Raw genomic sequence first — 12,479 nt, forward strand, 5'->3', positions numbered from 1 at the left:
TATATATCTCTATCTCTATCTCTATCTATCTATCTATCTATCTATCTATCTATCTATCTATCTATCTATCTATCTATCTATCTACCTATCTTTTTTTTTTTTTTTTTTTTGGTCCAGTCGTGGGGCCTGAACAGTGGGCCTGGGCGCTGTCCCTCAGCTCTTCAGCTCAAGGCTAGCATTCTACCACTTGAGCCACAGTGCCACTTCCGGCTTTTTTCTTTTTGCTTATGTGGTGCTGAGGAATCGAACCCAGGGCCTCAGGCATGCAAGGCAAGCGCTCTACCACTGAACCACCTTCCCAGCCCGCTGAACTTATATTTTAAATAGAAACTTTTAAGTAATCTTAGTCCTTGCCGAGGCAGAGGCAGAAGCAGAAGCATTATGAGTTGGAGGATGGCCAAATGAGTTCAAGGCCAGCATGTGATACATAGTGAGATGTTTTCTCTCTCCAAAAAATTTTTATAACTCTCAGTTTGATAGAATTGTGTCTTTTTTCAGGTTAAAGAACTGAATCATTATTTGGAAGCAGAAAAATCTTGTAGAACTGATCTAGAAATGTATGTTGCTGTTTTGAATACTCAGAAATCTGTTCTACAAGAAGATGCTGAGAAATTGCGCAAAGAATTGCATGAAGGTAAATATATGTTGTGTATGTTTTAATTTTAGTCTCTAAGATGACTATGTAAGTAAAGTTAGTATTGACTAGTAACAACAAACTGTAATACCAGTGTCATATATTACTGATTCATTTTAAGCATTGTAGTCTGTTTGAAAGTTCTTGTGAAGAGCTACAGCTGTATTACTGTGGGGACTAAGATTGTTAGTATCAGATATTTCTTCTGTGACCTCTGTAACAACTTTGCAAGGCATGTGGTGTCACAAAGTTACTAAGCTGAAAGTTTCTGTTTAAATTGGTTTTGTCTATTCTCCCATTTAGGTGAAGGTGGATTAGTAAAATCGAGAGTGAAATAGAGGCACAAAGTATATTCTGGAAGCCATGTGTAGCATCACTTTTTTTTTGATGGTGTAATGAAGTTTGAAATTAGCTTTTTACTTGCTGGACAGGTGCTCTACCACTTGAGCCATACCCCTGGCCAGTGTGGACTATGATCTTCCCATGGAATCACAGCTACTTGTCACCACACTGACTTGTACTGGCTGAGATGAGGGTCTTGATAACTTTTTGTCAGCATTGACTTTGAATGTCAGTGATCCCAATTTCTGTCCTCCCAAATAGCTAAGACTACAGGCAATAGCCGCCATGCCTAGCTTAATACACCTGTTTTTTAAGAGATGGTTTTGATTTCAGTAGTCTAATATAATGACAAATTGACTCTGTATTTCCTAAAGCAGTTACCAAACTTAAAAAGATTAAAACGAAATTAAAAAGAAAATTCAAGTATGTTTTTAATGTGTGTGTGTGTGTGTGTGTACACATGTGTGCTGGGTGTGCTGGAACTAGGCCTTGAAAACTCAAGGTCTGGCACTGTCCCCTAGCTTTTTTTCAAGGTTGAGCCACCATTCTACTTCTGGCTTTTTGTGGGTTAGTTAGGAAGTCTCTTGGACTTGACTGCCTGGGCTGGCATTGAACCTTGATCCTCAGCTCTCAGCCTCCTGAGTAGGATTGCAGGTATGAGCTACCAGCACTCAGAAGTTTTCATAGTACATAAATAACAAGGTGTAGCAAAAGTTTTAATAATTACTTATATTAAAGTACTGATAAACATAAATTAAGATATCTGTAACAACTGGTAAAATACGAAAGCATCTTTGATTTCTATTGGTCATAAATATGGTTTGTTATACTATTATGGTTTATTTACTAAATTTTACAATAGAAAGGGAAAATTTTGGTTAAAGGATGATGAAAATCTAATTTTTTCAACCTTATTTAAATATATGGACCTCTTAAAATTGTATGCTTTTTTCCTAGCATCAGGCTTTGAACTCAGGGCCTTAGGCTCACCTGGTGTTCTGCCACTTGAGCCATACCTCTAGCATTGTCTTTTTGCTACTTAATTGGAGATAAGAAAGACTTTCTTGGACTTTACTGCTTGGGCTAGTTTCAAATCTATATCTCCAGGTCTCAGCCTCCTGAATAGCTAGGATTACATGGATGAGCAAGCCACTGGTATCTGGCAAAATCTTGTATTTGTTTCACATTATACCAGCAACATTTTAATATGTAGGATCTGAATCGTGTTGATAGCTATCTGTCTGTCTGTCTGTCTATCTATCTATCTATCTATCTATCTATCTATCTATCTATCTATCTATCTATCTATCTATCTATCTATCTTATTATGTGTGTGTATGTGAGTGGTTGGTACTGGGGTTTGAACCCCAGGTCTAGTATTCTGTTTTCTTTTTCACTCAGGGCGGTGCTCTGCCTCTTGAGCTAGTTCTAACTTTTTCCTGGTTAGGTGGAGATAAGAGTCTCAAAGATTTTTCTGCTGGCTTTGAATCTCAACTCTCAGATCTCAGCCTCCTGAGTAACTAGGATTATAGGGTTGAGCTGGTATCAGCACCCAGCCCCTACAATGAATATTTAAAATATATAAAATACTGTGGAAAATATAGTTATAATTTTGGTTTACATATGGGTTAACTCCCCTTCCCCCCAAAAGAAACCTGAAATGATAGCTTACAAAATTATTTCATAAAAGTGAAAATAATTCAATCTTTGAGTGTCTATATGAGCTTCAGGAAAAGTTTCAAATGTGCTATTGTAGCCTTATCCTATACTAATGGGTGTCCAAAAGAAATAGTATTTCTCTTCAAACTTTATACCCCAAACCCTTTTAGAAATAGTGAAAGTCACACCAGGTGCCGGTGGCTTATGCCTGTAATCCTAGCTACTTAGGATGCTGAGATCTGGGGATCACGGTTCAAGCCAGTCCAGTCAGGAAACTCTGTGAGACTCTTTTCTCAAATAAACCACTAGAAAACCGGAAGAGGTGTTGTGGCTCAAGCAGTAGAGCTCTTGCCTTGAGCTGAAGAGCTGAGGGACAGCACCCAGGCCCAGAGTCCAAGCCCCACGACCGACAAAAAAAAAAAAAAAAAAAAGAAAAGAAAGAAAGAAATAGTGAAAGTCATTGAGACTATTAAGTTTTTCTAATAAATCTGAGAAAAGTTACCAAGAATGTTAATTAAAGTGAAAAGAAAATAGAAAAGGAATAATTTCTATACTAATCAATCACACCAAAAAACAGTGTCTTTAAATGAAGACAGATAAAAACAGATCAGTAGTGTCACTTTCAGCCTTGCTCAGGGGTGCTGGGTATATAACCAGTTTACTGCAACTGCCTGTTATAGGAGCTGTGTGGAAAGTGTGTTAGAATGCAGCAGCATCACCAATGAAAATTGGCAATTCCTTTTGTTCTAGAATCTGATGGTAGTTACATTCCTTAAATTATCCTTTTTTTTTTCTTTTCTGAGATGGTGTTTCATCATTCATGATGTTACTCAGGCTCGTCTCAAACTTGTAGGCTCATATAGTCCTCCTGTCTCAGTCATGAACACCCACTGTGCATAGATGAAAGAAGTTACTCTTGTGTGTGTTTGTGTGTGTGTTTGCGCGCGTGTGCGTGTGTGTGCACACACGCGAGTATGTGCACATGCTAGTCCTAGGGCTTGAAATCAGGACCTGAAGGCTATGGCTCTGTCACTTGAGTTACAGCCCCACTTCACTTTTGGCACTTTGTTAGCCAATTGGAGTTAAGAGTCTCACGGCTTTTCCTTCCTGGGCTGCTTTGAGCCACAATCCTCAGATCTCAACCTCCTGAGAAACTAGGATTACATGTGTGAGCTTCTGGCTATAGGCAAGAAGTTACTCTGAAGTGGAGTTTAGATTCTTGGTTGTTTTTTTTTTTTTTGGTCGGTCCTGGGGATTGAACTCTGGGCTTGGGCTCTGTCCCTGTGCTCTTCAGCTCAAGGCGAGTGCTCTACCGCTTGAGCCACAGCGCCGCTTCTGGTTTTCTAGTGGTTTATTGGAGATAAGAGTCTCAAGGAGGGGCTGAGAAGGTGGCTCAGTGGTAGAGCGCTTGCCTTGCATGCATGAGGCCCTGGGTTCGATTCCTCAGCACCACAAAAGCAGAAAAAAAAAAGCCAGAAGTGGTGCTATGGCTCAAGTGGTAGTGTGCTAGCCTTGAGCTGAAGAGCTGAGGGACAGCGCCCAGGCCCAGAGTTCAGGCCCCACACATGGACCCCCCCCCCCAAAAAAAAAAAAAAAAAAGAGTCTCAAGGACTTTCCTGCCTGGGCTGGCTTTTAACCGCGATCCTCAGATCTCAGCCTCCTGAGTAGCTAGGATTACAGGCATGAACCACTGGTGTCCGGCTCTCGTTTTGTTTTCTGAAGTAAAAGTTTAAGTGTTTTACTAAGTAGATTTTGGAATGATGATTAGGTATTCCAGGTAGTCTGAGAGGAGCAGGGCAAGCTGGGCCATTTGCATGTAGCACATGCAGCTAGCTAAGGAAGGCTAAGAGAATAGTTTTGTTAGATGTGTGGTACACATCTGTAATCATAGCACTTGGAAGGCAGATACCTCACAAGTGAGTTTAAAGGCAGCCTAGGATACATAGCAAGACCCTATTTCAGAAAGGGAAGAAGAGGGGAGGGGAGAGGAGGAAAGAGAAAGGAAGGGAAAAAGGGAAAGAAAAGGGGAAGGGAAAAAGGGAAAGGGAAGGAGAGGGAAGGGAGAATGGAAGGCAAGGAGGGAGAGAAGGGAAGAGAGAGAATTATAATTCAAGAGTCAATAGGCAGAATATGTTATTGGAACAAAGGACATGGAGGCCTTATGCTTACTAAGGATGTTGGAAGGGATTTTTTTTCTTTTGTTTTAAAAGAAGAGCTCTGCCCCCCCCTTCCCTCCTTTCTTGATATAATTCATTCTTATCCTTTTAGAGTATACAAATATAGCCACAAGAATGTGCATCATCAACCATTGTCTAATTTCAACACATTTTCATTAACTCAAAAAGAAATTGTGTATCCATTTGCAGCCACTCCCAGTGTTATTTCCCTTCTGTCCCTGACTGTGATAATCTACTTTCTGTCTATGTGGATTTGCCTCTCCAGATTTCATATGGGATTTTAAAATATGTGCCCTTTAGTGTTTAACTTCTTTGAAGGGTTTTAATAATGATATTAGTTTTTCTTGAAAGTTCAGTTTGATAGCTATACAAAGGATGAAAAAGAGTGGGCAAGATTGAGGGAAGGAAGAATGAAAATGTAATTTGTAGTAATGGCAGCTGTTGTAGTTGTCTTCGGTCACAAGGGCTGGTCTAAGCCAAGCTCCTACTACCAAGGAGACAGAATTCATAACTGTCTTTGTTGGATGTGTTAGGGTAAAGACAAATCAGAAGTATCGCAAGTTTTGACTTGGGTAGCTGGGTTGATAGATGGTTAGATGGTGCTTGCTTTTTCATACTTCATTGTGAGATGGCTGAACTAATGGTGTTAGCAACATGCATTTTTGCAAAGAATTCCTTGACCTATCCTGAGAAGTCTAACCCGAATAGGCCCAAGAGGGATTACAGGATGACAAATATGATTTATCACGATGTATTAAATACAATTAGGAGTAGATTCTATACATTGACTTTAGAGCAACTGTTTCCCAAACTGTGTTCTTTGCACACTTGTTATTTGAGTCAAGCTATGAAAAATTGTTTTTTGTCCGACAAATTTGGGAAATACCATATTATATATCACTTTACAAGAAAACACAGACATGGTTCAAATTTCAAAATCCTGCAATAAAGAACTCTTACAATTTTTATTTAACCTAAGAATTCTAAAACTAGTGCAAAAGTATTAATTTCATATGTTCCTGAAAGATTACTTTGGGAGACTGCACTGGAACAGTGATATGGGGATAACTATCATGTTTGTTCAACTATATATTGCCCGTTGGTGCCAGTCAAGGGCAGACTCCAGACAGAACTGGCCAGATCTAGTCTAGTATCCCTATACGAAAGAAATTGTCTACTATTAAAATTCAGTGTTTTTGATTGGGGGGGTTCCTAAACAGTTTGCCATCTCTTGGAGCAAGAGCGACAACAGCACAACCAGTTAAAACATACATGGCAGAAGGCCAATGACCAGTTTCTGGAATCTCAGCGTTTGCTTATGAGAGACATGCAGCGAATGGAGATTGTGCTAACTTCAGAGCAGCTCCGACAAGTAGAAGAACTGAAGAAGAAAGATCAGGTGAATAGCAGTTTTGTAGGACTCATTTACATTGTTAATAAAACACCTCCATCCCCAATGATTGCATTACCTTTTGTGTGTTAGAGATTGACTTAAAGTGGAACAAGGTGGTGTATGCCACTTTACTGTTGTTGTTGTTAATATTACTATATTTGTTTAATTGATTGCAGTGTTGGTATTAGGGATTAAATTTAGGGCTTTGCTCATGTTAAACAAGTACTCCTCTATCAAGCCACATTTCCAGCCCCTAGATTTTTTTTCTTTGAATACAACCTAAGAAAAACATAATAGTTGGATTTGAGTGATTTTGCTTTTCGCTTTACAAATTACTCAGGAATTATTCTTTTTGGAGATTGCAGGATGAAGCAGTACATATTTCTGAGAAAAATTTTTCTTCGATTTTTATAGGACTCCTAAATCTGGTCAATATAGACCAAGTGTTTGGTCGCCTTGCCCTAAAAATGTGATTAATAGGTGACTGGATAAGCCAGGTGCCAGTGGCTCATACCTGTAATCCTAGCTACTCAGGAGGCGGAGATCTGAGGATCACAGTTCAAAGCCAACCCAGTTAGCATAGTTCATGAGACTCTCACCGAATTAGAGCTATGGCTCAAGTGGTAGAGTGTTAGCCTTGAGCACAAAAGCTCAGCTCTAGCATCTCAGTTTAAGTTCCAGGACACATACACAATGTTGACAGGATACAGTTGGGTATGGTGGTACACATCTATAATCCCAGTACATGGAGGCAGGTGGATGTGTGGTTCATATGATAAAGCACCTGCCTGGCAAGTACAAGGCCTTTAGTTCATTATTACCCCCACCCCCCAGGCCACCACCACCACCACTGGAAAAAAAAGAAATGGCAAAAGGCTGAGTGCTATGTTAAGAAAGGATGTGGGCTGGGGATGTGACTCAAGAATTAGAATGCTTGCTTACCATGTGTGAAGCCCTCAGCTCAGTCCCTAGCATTGCAGGAAGAAAGAGGAAGTGGCAAAGAGGAGGGAAGGGGGAAAGAGAATAGAGAGGAGAATGGGGTGGGGAATATAATAAAGAAGTGTAAGTCCCTCCAAACATAACCTCATTTACCAATTTGGTAGAATCTTCCAGACCAGTTCTGTGTTTATAAGCATGTTATAAGCATGTACTTATAAACAATGTGTATTATCATACTGTGTATTTGTTCTAGATTCTTTAACTTATTTTCCCTTAAGCATTGTCCTAGATATCTTCCCTTTCCCTTTTCCTTTCCCTTTCCCATTCCCTTTCCCATTCCCTTTCCCTTTCCCTTTCCCTTTCCTCCCCCCCCCCCCCTTCCTTTCTTTCTTTCTTTTTTTTTTTTGCCATTCCTGAGGCTTGAAGTCTGGGTCTGGGTGCTATCCTGAGCTCCTGAGGCTTGAAGTCTGGGTCTGGGTGCTATCCTGAGCTCTTTTTTGCTTAAGGTTAGAGCACTACCATGTCAGGCTTTTACTGGGATTAATTGGAGATAAAAGCCTCATGGACTTTCTTGCCTGGGGCTGGCTTCAAACCACAGTCCTCAGATCTCAGCCTCCTGAGTAGTTAGGATTACAGGTATGAGCCACTGGCACCCAGCTTGAATATATTTTCATGAGAGAGTTGTAGCTCATTCTGGTTAACTGGTAACAGGAATGTATAGTAATTTGTAGATCCAGATCCATCTTTATTTTGTCCCCATACCTTTTGTCATCTGAGATATTGTTACAGCACTAATAACTTTTGCCATGTTGTGTATGGCTACAAAACTCTCTAGAGTAGTTATGTAAAAGTGTTCATTGCTTTTCTAGGTATTTTAAGATTTTGTGTGTGTGTGCACGCATGTGTGTGTGTGTACGCATGTGTGTGTGTGTGTGTGTGTGTGCGCGCACGCGTGCGCCAGCGAGTCTTGGAGCTTGAACTTGGGGCCTAACATTGTTGAACTTTTTGCTCAAGGCTGCTGCTCTTCACTTGAGCCACAGCTTTCTTGGGTAGTTAATTGGAGATAAGAGTCTCATGGACTTTCCTACCCAACCTGGCTTTGAACTATGATCCTGAGATCTCAGCCTCTTGAGTAGCAAGGATTTCAGGCATGAACCACCACTGCCCAGCTTTTTTTTGGGGGGTGGGGTGGGGTCCAGTCGTGGGGCCTGAACTCTGGGCCTGGGCGCTGTCCCTCAGCGCTTTAGCTCAAGGCTAGCGCTCTACCACTTGAGCCACAGCACCACTTCTGGCTTTTTTCTTTTTGCTTATGTGGTGCTGAGGAATTGAACCCAGGGCCTCATGTATGCAAGGCAAGCGCTCTACCACTGAGCCACCTTCCCAGCCCCCACTACCAAGCTTTTTATGACTTAAATTAGATTTTATTTTATAGAAGTTTCTTTTTCAATTGTTTAGATCATCTGTGTGAAGACACTGTCAGCCTAAGGATTTAAATTCTAAAATACAGATCATATCATGCCTATTTAGCTGCCCATTACAACTGTCTAAACTTTATCTAGATGGCTATTGAAGGCATTTATTAATGTTGATTGAGAGATCTTACATGTGCCAACATTGTGCCAAGGCATAAAGCTTTATCTCAGACATTTCTCAGAAAAGAATAAAGCTTTCCATGTGAGGTAGGCACTACTGAATCATCCTTATGTGGTAGATCAGGTGATGAGGTAAAGGCAGTTCTCAGGTTTAAGCGAGTCTCCGATTGTAGAGTCTAAGCACTTAATCACCATTTCCTCCTTCCTCTCCCTCACTTCTCACGGACCTGCCTCCTTTTCAGTTGTGAAGTTAATTCAGTATTTCCCCACAGATATGTTTGTTCAGACCTTTGTGTTTTGAACATGCTTTGTTCTTCCCTGGAATCCTTTCCTGTCTCTTTTCATGCAGTTGCCAAACTCATCTTAGTGATCTTCCCAGATGCAGCTGATGTGTTGTTATCTTCTCTGGGTCTCCTTAGCTGGCTCCCTTAGATGAAATAAGTCTGTTTTTCTCTTTTTGAAGAACCTTACACATATTATAATGGTTTGTTTATCCCCCCTCATTAGACTATCTTGGAAGAGCATAGAAGGTATCTTATTCATCTCTGTTGCATGAAGTATATCACCTTTGATCATTCCCTTTGTATTTCATATAAATCTGTTCTTGGTTCTGATGGGTGTGTAATGTCATGATATTTGTTTTCTGCAATAAGCAGAAGGGAATGTTTTTATGAATATTACTTTGGATCATTTAAAGAGGAATTAGCTTTGCTTTATTTTATCTTACTTAGTTTTGCCGCATACTTTTGTAAAAACTGCTTCCTGATTTCTTCTTTATAACCGTTCTTACCTAGTACTTATTATAATAATTACAAAACATATAAGCCTAAATGTCTGATACCATAAAGCTTTGTTTTTCTTAGTTGTTTTAGTAATAAAAGAACTACTTGACCCTTAGTTGTATATGGTGGTACACACCAACACTACTCAGTAGGTGGAGGCAGGATAATCTCAAATTTTGAGGTCAGCCAGGCAAAATTGCTGAGACCTTATTTCAAAACAAAAGGGCTGGGTGTATAGCTCAAGTGGTAGAGTGCTTGCTTAGCATACTCGAGGCCTTGGGTTCAATTCCTAGTAACAATGCCCTTCCGCCCCCTCTGCGCCCTCCTTCTTCTCCGCCCCTTCCCCCCCCCCCCCCCCCCCCCCGCTTAAAAAAATCCTATTTGACTTGTTAAGTTATAATAATGTTTTTCTTCTAATTTTTAGGAGGATGATGAACAACAAAGGCTTAATAATAAGAGAAAGGATCACAAAAAAACAGATGCCGAGGAAGAAGCAAAAATACCAGTAGTGTGTGCTTTAACTCAAGAAGAATCTTCAGCCCAGTTATCAAATGAAGAGGTACAGTGAATCTGAACTCAGAACTATTAGGGACTTAGATTGTGGTTTGGTGTTAGAATACCTGCCTAGCATGTACAAGACCCTAGGTTTAATCGCTAGTACTGTCAGAAAGCAAAATAAAGTACAACAAATATCGTATAAGCTTAGTACAACAGCATGTGCCTATTATCTTAGCACTTGAGAATCTGGGGTTGGGGTGGCCCGAACTTAGAAGTTCTATGTGTTTCAAAAAACCTCACAAAAACAACACACACACACACACACACACACACACACACACACACACACACACACACACACACACACGATACACACGGATGTATATATAATACAGCATCACCATCTTTTACTTAATCATATATTGTTCAGTTTCATTGTTTCTATGAAAAGTGAGTAGTTGAAATGCCAGTATTTTCAGCCATTTTTATGGCATTATAATAGTATTTGAAACATTTTTTTTTGTCGGTCCTGGGGCTTGAACTCTGGGTCTGGGCACTGTCCCTCAGCTCTTCAGCTCAAGGCTGGCGCTCTACCACTTGAGCCACAGCGCCACTTCCGGCTTTTTCTGCTTATGTGGTGCTGAGGAATCGAACCAAAAGCCTCAAGCATGCAAGGCAAGCGCTCTACCACTGACCCACCTTACCAGACCTAGAATAAAACTTTATGTCTACTACAAAATCTGAGTTTTGATGTGAATAATAAATATTACTTTGAATTTTTTTTAAATTTGGTTTTGTTTTGATTTTTTGATTTTGAGACAGGATCTTACCAGTAGCCCAAGCTAGCCTCCAACTCAAGAAAGATTCTCCTTCTCTGGCCTCCTCCTTACATGCTGGGATTACAACCATGCACCACCACATATCGTTGTAGTATTAGGTCTTAAGTTGTTTTGCTTTTGTGGGTCATGTGCCTTGAACTCAGGGCTTGGGTGCTGTCCTGGAGCTTTTTCATTCAAGGCCAGTGCTTTGCCACTTTGAGCCACAGATCTACTGGGTAGTTAATTAGTGGTTAATTAGAGATAAGAGTCTCACAAACTTTCCTACCTGAGCAGGCTTTGAACTGTGGTTCTCTGATTTCAGCCTCTTGAGTAGCTAGGATTATACGTGGAAGCCACTGACACACCCAGCAGGTCTTTCTGAGAACAGAGAGTCAAGTTTGACAGATTATGGTGAGACCTGGTGGAACATTGCACATATTCGAAAAAGGATAGAGTGGAATTTTTTTTAAACAAAAACGTAATTTTATTCTTATTAAGGTATTGTACAGGGGGTTTATTATTTCATAAGTCAGGTAATGAATACAAATCTTTTTGGACAATTTCTCCCCTTCCTTTGCTTTCCCCCAGTTTCCCCCTCCTATTCCTGCCTACAATTTGCACAGTTCATTTTATGTATAGTGTGTACCGAATATCATGACTGCATTTATTCATACTTCTTCCTTCCATTTCTGCTCTCTTCCTTTGTCCCTGCCAGAAAAGACCAAACAAAAAACAAAAAGCCCACTAACAAAAACACACTCCACCATCACCAACAAAAACTCCATGTTTCCATTTCCTGGAATTCATTTTGATAAATCGCATTTTAAATGTTGATAGGAGTTTTACTTTTGAGTTCTACCCCGAAGGGCATCCTCCTTTATTCTGACTGTGTGTGTGTGAATGCCTGGAGTTTTGTAATGGTGGAGAGGTTCTGAGGGGGAAGTAGTGCTCCTGTGGTCTCATCACCTTCACCCTGAGTAGTACATGGGCCTCCACATTGCTCCTGCCTTCATAGTCTTACACTCTGTTGTACCCTCTGCATTACTGTCAAATACATTTCCTTAAGAGTAGGTGCAGTAGTTCACTCCTCTACTCAAAAACCACCAGTGGTTCCCATTACTTCAAGTGTGGAGTAGAAATTCCTCAGACTTTTGGTGCTTTATAAGAAGGATACTGTTAGAGACATACTGGTTTTTCTCTTGGGCCATGTTCTCCTCTTCCCCTGTTGCAGTGTTCTTTCATCTGGAGTGCTTGGCTCCCTCAGTCTTTCTGAGTGTTGAAATCCTTTTACTGTGTCTTCAAAGCTCATGCTGGTATCTCTTGTTGAATGAAGGAAATGTGTTTCCCCTGTTATTATTTGGCTTTCTCAAATGTCCTTTTAGCTATATCCTCTGCTCTCCCTTCATTACTACCAGGCCTATCTGCTACAGACAGGCCTTGTTTATACTGCCTCTGATACAGAGAGTTTCATACTCATGAGGGCTAAGGATGTTGCTCAGTGGTAGAGTGTATCCTTAGTGTTTATGAGGCCCTGGGTTTGATCTATAACAGCATATCCTCCCTCCGCTTCCTACAAAGTTCCCAACTCCTGCCTCCTTTACCAGCCCAGTGAACAAAGCTCAGTTAAGTTGAATAAAGGCCTTTT

The 12,479-nt window shown here is 40.5% G+C and overlaps 1 protein-coding gene across 6 annotated transcripts in view; it reads left to right on the forward strand.

Annotated features, from left to right (window-relative positions):
- Nucleotides 1-12,479, forward strand: part of Rabep1 (rabaptin, RAB GTPase binding effector protein 1) — a 96,339-nt gene that overhangs the window by 59,335 nt on the left and 24,525 nt on the right. For 5 of the 6 annotated variants that reach the window (XM_042680638.1, XM_042680640.1, XM_042680637.1 and 2 more), the window contains 3 exons: nucleotides 499-634; nucleotides 6,033-6,211; nucleotides 9,943-10,077. In XM_042680638.1, coding sequence (XP_042536572.1) covers nucleotides 499-634; nucleotides 6,033-6,211; nucleotides 9,943-10,077 — 450 coding nt within the window. Of the gene's footprint in view, nucleotides 1-498; nucleotides 635-6,032; nucleotides 6,212-9,942; nucleotides 10,078-12,479 lie in introns of those variants that run through there. The other variant, XM_042680642.1, reaches the window with a different exon arrangement.

Source organism: Dipodomys spectabilis, unplaced genomic scaffold, assembly GCF_019054845.1.
Source record: "Dipodomys spectabilis isolate Male_0828 unplaced genomic scaffold, ASM1905484v1 ptg000062l, whole genome shotgun sequence".
Classification (NCBI taxonomy): domain Eukaryota; kingdom Metazoa; phylum Chordata; class Mammalia; order Rodentia; family Heteromyidae; genus Dipodomys; species Dipodomys spectabilis.